At 39.4% G+C, this 7,569-nt stretch overlaps 1 protein-coding gene and 1 non-coding gene across 2 annotated transcripts; both read right to left on the reverse strand.

Moving 5' to 3' along the window:
- Positions 1–3,038: 3,038 nt before the first annotated feature.
- On the reverse strand, positions 3,039–5,605 carry COX7C (cytochrome c oxidase subunit 7C). Its single transcript, XM_085316772.1, has 3 exons — positions 5,443–5,605; positions 4,266–4,411; positions 3,039–3,133 (listed from the first exon to the last, which is right to left on the reverse strand). Exons 1-2 carry the CDS (start codon positions 5,515–5,517, stop codon positions 4,295–4,297), a joined length of 192 nt encoding a protein of 63 aa, XP_085172898.1. The 5' UTR covers positions 5,518–5,605; the 3' UTR covers positions 3,039–3,133; positions 4,266–4,294.
- On the reverse strand, positions 4,888–4,950 carry LOC146600849 (small nucleolar RNA Z39). The gene has a single exon (XR_014897297.1). It is a non-coding gene; the product is annotated as a small nucleolar RNA Z39 (small nucleolar RNA).
- Positions 5,606–7,569: the final 1,964 nt, after the last annotated feature.

Genomic DNA, 7,569 nt, shown 5'->3' on the forward strand with positions numbered 1-7,569 from the left:
ATGCCATTCATCTATCTCAAGTTTCTTTGGCTTGTCTGCTCAGCAGTTTATTAAAAATACAGGAGAGTAGGAGGTTTTACATAGAAAGCAATAAAAATGGTAAAATAGAACAGATTTAGGCCAATATGATTTTAGGACTGGCAGAAAAAGACTCTCTAGACACTGTGTGTCATATGTTCCTAAAATCAAGTTTAAATATTAGCAATGATCTTTTCATAACAGCAAAAAAAAAAAAAAAAAAAGCAATATGGAATTGTAGCTCTGTGAAATTAAAATCTGTCAAGTATCTGATAATAATGATAGGTGACATATATGTCTGGATGAAAACTGGTATTTCTACCAAAGTAACCAAATCAACTACTTGATCTATAATCTCATCACTGTTCAACAAAACAAAGTCTAATCTGATAATAAAAGATGTCTTTGGGTAAAGTGATCAGAATTCCTTACTTTGCATTAACAGAAAGATGAATCAAAACAGCTTTTGCTACCTTCTTTTCCTCTCAGACATGCACACATTGAAAAACTAACAGAACAAATTACAGGTCAAACAGAACTTATGGACTTGATAATTGATGGCACTTGAAAGTTACTGAAAACTACTCAAGCAAGGCCTATAGAGAAACAGTCCAAATTTAAATGAATTAGTTACAGCTTTGAAAGCATTTAAACAGAGTTTACAATGAATGGAGAATAAAGCTACTCATTTTGGAACTCAAAATGTATAGGTGATTCATTAAAAATACATGCTTATTATTGGAGAACTGTAGRGATCAAATAGAGGAAGTATTCTTGATCTGTATTGAGGAAAGTAGGAAAAAATTAAGTGAGCAGATTAAAAAGGCTACAGCAGAGTTCTACTAAACTTTCCTTTTAAAGGAAATATAGATATAGGAATTAGAAATAAGACACCATAAACATGGGTTTATCAAACGTTAGTTCATTGCTAACATGATACATTTAGTCAGCTAACTTACCCAAAGTAGGGATTATGTGAATTAGTTTTTTGTATTACTGGCAAACACAAAGAGGAGCGTACAGTAGAGGCAAGCTGGAAAACAACTCCCAGTGCAGCAGTTTCAGATCATACCCCACAGTATGCTCTATAGCCGTAGTAACAGAAATCAAGTAAAATGGCATGAGATGCAAGGTTATGGGTAGAGTGACACTCATGAGTAATTTTTATAAGTTGTTGTTGCTGTTGGTGGTGGGGGTGCAATAGGGTCATAATTTGAAAACTCCTTATGAACGACTAGCCCCTGGGACCTCTTTGTTCCCGAATGACTACAGTCCATCACTGTAATGACACTATGAAAGAGATAATTACAGCTTTAGAATACACCATTGGAGGAGGAAGACTCTAAAAATTCATCTAAAATAACTGCTCAGGTTTAGCCATCTATTTTCAGAACTGTATTTAAACAGAAAAATTACAGAGAAGGTAATGATATTCAAGAGAGATTTTAACAGAATATTAAAGGAACTGGTTTGCCCAGCAGACCAAGATAAACCTTCACTTATGATGACTGCTCCAACAAATACATCAAAGACTTAAGAGTAAAGGTTAGGGGGAGAACTATGAAAGTGTTATTTAACCTGTGAACAAATACCAGCGAGTTAGCTACACATTAAATATACACACAGAGATGTAAGTTCTGCTGTGTGAGAAATGCGATTCTGTAATGGCCTTCCATTATTTGCTCTGCACAACAGAGATAGACTTGCTCCTTTTCAACAAGAAGCAACTGAGACTGTCATCTAAAAGCTCCCACAAAGGTACTTCAATTTTATTTTTTCCAGCCTCTTCAAATACTATTCATCATTTTAAAGGCATCACTAGGAAGAGATATGTGGCACTCAACTACCCTTCCATTATATCTTATTGCTCTTATATATACTCCCRTTGCAGACCCTGAACCCCTGTGAAAGGGACCTTTCATGGACTGACTGATGTTGCAAGCTATATTGCACTATTACAGAAAAACATTTTGTTTTAGGAAAAACAAGCAAACTAAAGAACTTCAGTCAAAAAAAAGCAACTCAGAATACTGATAACAGCATTATTTGAAAGGAGAATAACCAATATTGGGTTACGCTAGTGCATTTAAGATTACCCCAGGGGCTAACTGCATGGTATCACAATAAAAAGCTGTTGAAAAGTAGCAGACATACCACTGCAAAATAACAGCATCATGGATGGACATGAAAGTGATTTTGTATGCATGCAGTCAACAGGGCCATTAATATTTGACTATCATATTCAAGTTGGTAGAACTATCCTAATAGCACTAACTGTTCAGGGATTACCTTTAATTATTCAGATTATTTGTTAGGCATGACTGTTTGCTAAGACTAGAACTATAAACTTAAGGAAGCTATCAATTCTTCCCATGTAGCAACTAACCTGAAGTAATAATTAAAAAAATCCAGTAACCTATAGAACCTCTATTATCTAACAAGTTTTCTGGAAAGGGTTGTAGTTACTGCTGCTACACTTATTTCCAGCTACTTTACCAGCTGGAGCCTAATGAAATCAGCTATAGCTCTTCATAAGGCAACCCATGTGCTCACAGCAGCAATAATACAACACATTAAAGAGATCTTTAACAAGAGCTCTAACAGAAGCTCATTAGAAGCTCTTAAGCATGGAAGCAATGCCAAATAAAAGTGTTCTCAGCTAAACAATCTGAAACACTGAAGACGCAAATTCTGTGGCATGGATTATGCTGACAACATACCCACTGCCAGGCTTATTGGCTAATCTACCCCAGGTCACTATTCCACAAGTAATCTGAAGACTATCTATCTGAGATGTCCACATAATAAGTAAAGCTACTTAAATATTCAGTTCTTTCTAGAACTCCATTAAGCCTAATTTCAGCTTTAGGGGTATTGAGAGAAGAAAAGGAAGGAGAATAAATAACCTCAGCTTAAGAACTAGAGGCAACRAACATTGGTGTTTAACATAATGTCAATACATTGCAATTTAAAAGGCTACACACAGAGCTTCAGGAGTTTCACAAAGTAGACAGAGACAGTCAGATTTAAGATTTATTTACAGACATATCCAGCACGGTACACAATTGCAGCCATCCTTTTCTCATTGAGAGCTGCTGTGTAGAAGGCTTCAACTCTGGAAARAAAAAAAAAAAAAAAAAAGAGGAGAATTAACAAGTTAAGAACTCTACATTAACTCCGAATCTAGAAAAGCTATGAAGATATGCAGATATGCTTCAATTGTAATTTTGATCTGCTTTGCTTCACTCACGAAGAATTTTTGTAGCAAAGGCCTGTATCTATGAAAATACGCAGCTAAGTGCTCAACACCAGTACAGGTCTCCCAGCTTTTATTTCTGTTATGTGAAAGAAAAAGTAAGTGGCCAAAATTATGAGACTGGCAAAGAATTATACAGAGATAGTGTTTTCTAGGTAAGAGTATCAGTGAGCATTATATTCCCTTATAAGAACTACTTAGGTCATCCCAGCTTCCCAAAAAGATTTGCTGCTTCTCTGTTTATTGAATTAGTTGTACCAGTTATTTCCAAAATGGAATCACTTAAATTAACATAAATTGAAGAAGAAATGCTTCAACTGGAAATGGCAGGCTTCTAAGAGTTTGAAGCTTGCTTTGTCCATAAAGCTCATTAGCATCCAAGGATCAGTTAACATAGTTAACTGATATCAGTTAACGTATCAGTTGTGACAAAACAACCTTAAACACCTTGTTTTAGGAAATGCATTTTATACAGTAAACACATGAGTGCTGTATGTAGGCATCATGACTGTTTTAACACAGTAGAACTGAAAATCAGTAAATCTTATTTTCCACAATTTTAACTGGCACATCAGAAAGTGTTTACAAAGCCACAGTTTCTCATACCATTTTGTTCACACCACATGTGCCAGATAGTCCTGATTATACTAGGTATACTTTGTTTCTTTTATGTAGCAAAAACCAGGTCCATCTTCTTCTTTAATTATCCAAACCAATACCATTCTACTGCACATTTGCCCAGTTGTAGAACACCAAGAAGCTGCAGAGATGTACGGCCTCTGGGATGGAAATTGATAGAAACAGCAGCTGTATGAAACATACTTAAACCTACTGCCTCTGAGTTTTAGGCAGCAACTTCAGACCGCAAACTCTAAGCAACCGGTCATGGAAGGCCTGCAAATTCTGGTGACACTTATAGGAGAGGTTTGACTCAAGTCTCAGTTTTGATCACAAACTCCACCATGCTAGAGTATCTAACAAAGTCAGTTACCCAGTTAGTGGGATTACAGCCCATCCTCTTCATTTCTTAAGAAGCTGGTGTCTGACTATAAAAAAGGGGGCAATAAATCCACTTCCGAAAAATGCACACATTACTGCCAGTAGTCGCCATTTGTTTTCAATGGAAAACGGAATATTCTAGAAAAGAAAATAAGTGTCAGCTTTGTAACCAACATAAGATATTTTAATTTCTTCCTCACCTACTTGATAATAGTGAGATGCCCAGAGCACTAACAGGTAAATTCAAACTGACCTACCAAACATTCATTCTCAAAACAATTTTCCTCCCTCCTAAAAAGAGGGGCCCAGTAACTAGAAGGATAGAATCACTTAGGCTGAATGTGATCTCTGGAGGTCAGTTGATTCATCACTTTCCCCACAAAACTCAAAGCAGAGCCAAATGAGACCAGTTTGCTCAGGGCTTTGTCCAGTTAAGTGTCCCTGAGCATAGAAAACCTATATTCACAGTTTCTCTGGGCAATCTGTTCCAATATTTACTTATCACCATTCTGGAAAGGTTGTTCTTAACGTTTGATTAGATTTGCTCATGCTAACTGGGTGTATAAAATCAGCTTTTAGTAGCATTTTAAGACAACATGTAATGATGCACATGGTACATCAGAAAGCGTTTACAGTATCATTGTTTCCCCTCATACTGCAATGCTCATCATCTGTACCACTGGAGTAGAAAGTACCAGTGAAAGGAAGTAAAGTCATTTTGCACCACCGTGTGCTTGGCTATGACCGTAACAGTGGCACCCAGAAAATCCAAAGCCCATCCAATGCCAGCCAGAGACCTGGCCAAAGAACAACCATTACTCTGCTCACAGCTTGCTGRAATCCTGGAATCGTAAGAACAGGTTACAGACAACCCCCCTCCCAAGGGCCTATCGAGCGACGAGCTCACCTTGAGCAAGCCCGCTGCAGGACAGGCCTCAGGCAGCCACGGCAGGCCCGCACCGCGTTTAAGCGGCACCCCAACGACCTCTGTGGCAATGGCAACGGCAATATTTTTCCCCTCGCTCGCCCAGGAGCTGCTGCCGGGCCCGTCCCTGAAGAGCCGTTACCCGCCGCGAGCTGTTAACGTCCCCTCCCCCACCCGCAGGTCCCTTCCTCCCCGCGACCTCCAGGCCGCGCCGCGGCCGACCGGGGCCTCCTCCCCGCCTTACCTTTCCGGGCCCGTCCTCGTAGTGGCCCCTGCGGATGGCAGACGTRGCAAACCTGCGCACACCTGCGGCCAGCATAATGGCGACGGGCAGCCCGACTCACCAACCCTCTCCGCTGCGCGACCTTCCGCAGGAGCCGCCGGCGCCTTGTGGGACGCGGCCGGGCGGAGCGGCCGCTGCCGCGCGGCACGATGGGAGCTGTAGTTCCGCGCCGCGGGGGGCGCGGTCTCGAGCCGCCGCCAGCGCCGCCGCCGCCATTTTGTCGCTCGCCGGTGGCGAGGGTCGCTGAGGTGTGTGGTGGGGTGAGCGTGCGCCTCGGGGCGGCCGCGGTGCCTCGGCTGCCTGTCCCGGCCACGCTGTTCCCCCGACCGGGCCTGGGTGTTTTAGCGAAGCCTCAGCTATTGGTTGTGTAATTAGACTGTGTTGCATGATGGAAATAGAAAAAGAAAAAAAAAAAAACAAAAACCCAACAACCCTCTGGTGTCATCCTTATGGAAGGAGAAATGAAAACATGCTACAAAAAGTTCAGAAGTGAGAAGAAATTACAACAGCGTTACATCAAGCTAATCTTGCAAATAGTAGGGCTCAACATCTAAAGCGGAGACCCTTGAGTGCTACCTGTTTGTGGGATGGCAAAATTTAAGAGTCAAACTCTGTGCTTGATTTATATAATGACACAGAAACATGTCACAGCTGGAATTTAACTAATAGCCTTAGTTCTGAAAACTGGTTTCATGGGTGAGACAAATGATACAGGCATATGCAGTATTGCCAGCTTTCGTAAGCTTATTCTGAAGTATTTTTATTTAAAAGTTACAGTTTAAAGAAGTTGTAACTATATGGAGAGAAACACCACTTATATTTGAAAGAGAATAGTAACTCCCTCCACTAAATAATTTGCATTCATTTCCATGTATGCATCTGTTTTCTTTACATGAAGTATTTTAAAGTGAAACTATAGATTTTCTTTTCAACAAAGGAGGAGTTTGATGTTGCCATCACTGTGTTAAGAGGATGGACTATTTTTTCATAGCCCTTCTACACAGATACGTACTATTTAGGGAAAGCTAGAAGAACTGTATTTATGTGCTCACCAGCATRTCACTTTTGTGAATTCGGGTTAGCTACTATGAATTTGAGCAGYGAGACATCTACTTTGGAAAATAGAGAAGAGTAATTAAGGAGCAGTAAGAGGGGATTATTGGTTGTATTGTATAAGGTTGTACTGAGAGGAAAAAATCTGTAGTCAAGAGGGAGGGGTCAAAAAGCAAAATGAAACAAAGATTTTAAAAATATTTAAAGTGCATAATATGAATGTATTCACATAATAAAAATTAAAGTGAGATTAAACAAAGATTTAATTTTTATGAAGGATTTGATTTATGAATTACAAAAATAAAGGTAGTATCAGTGAATTTGCAAGATTTCTAGGTGCTTTTATAAACACTTCAAAAAAAACCAYTTCAGGTAGTAAGCAGTAAATTTTTGCTGAGATGCTTTCCTATACCTTAGTTTTAATGTAAGTTAAACTGCCAGAAAAATGCAYTGATAACTTATTACACTTCTGAGTGCAGACCTTCCCAAAGTTAGAGTGTAAACAGAATTAGTTCAAATACAGTTTTYGGGGGTGTACTCTGTCCTTCAGCTTCCTGGGATAATGTAACTCTGCCCTACYTTTGTTGAATTGTGGTAGGTTCATAATACGATTCAGCACTATAATTCTAATTGCATGTTTTGTATAAATAGGAGTTTTCGCTATTTTCTTTGGCTCAAAATTCTTTTCTCTTTCCTGTTCTGTTGCTTGCATAGGGATTCTGTGGAAAGCTGTTTGGAAATCAAATTTTGAGGCAGRTCATCCTCATCCACATACTCACTGATGTCTTCACAGAACGTCAAGAGGTTTATAAKATAGGGCTTCTTATTATAAAAGCAGTATTGACCTCTGTACGCCCACTGGCGTATTAATTCAGGTATCTGCTTGTTCTGTCCTTATTATAACTTGTACTAAATTGTCCTGTACAGATTTCAGTCTCACAGACCTGTAGTTCCCTTTGGAAACTTCTGTAATAAATGGATATCATATTTGCTACTCACCAGTCCATACCAAGGAAATTTTAAGTAGGATCTTAK

The sequence above is a fragment of the Rhea americana genome, unplaced genomic scaffold (genome assembly GCF_003343005.1).
Source record: "Rhea americana isolate MKP2758 unplaced genomic scaffold, rheAme1 scaffold_114, whole genome shotgun sequence".
In the NCBI taxonomy this organism is placed as follows: Eukaryota; Metazoa; Chordata; class Aves; order Rheiformes; family Rheidae; genus Rhea; species Rhea americana.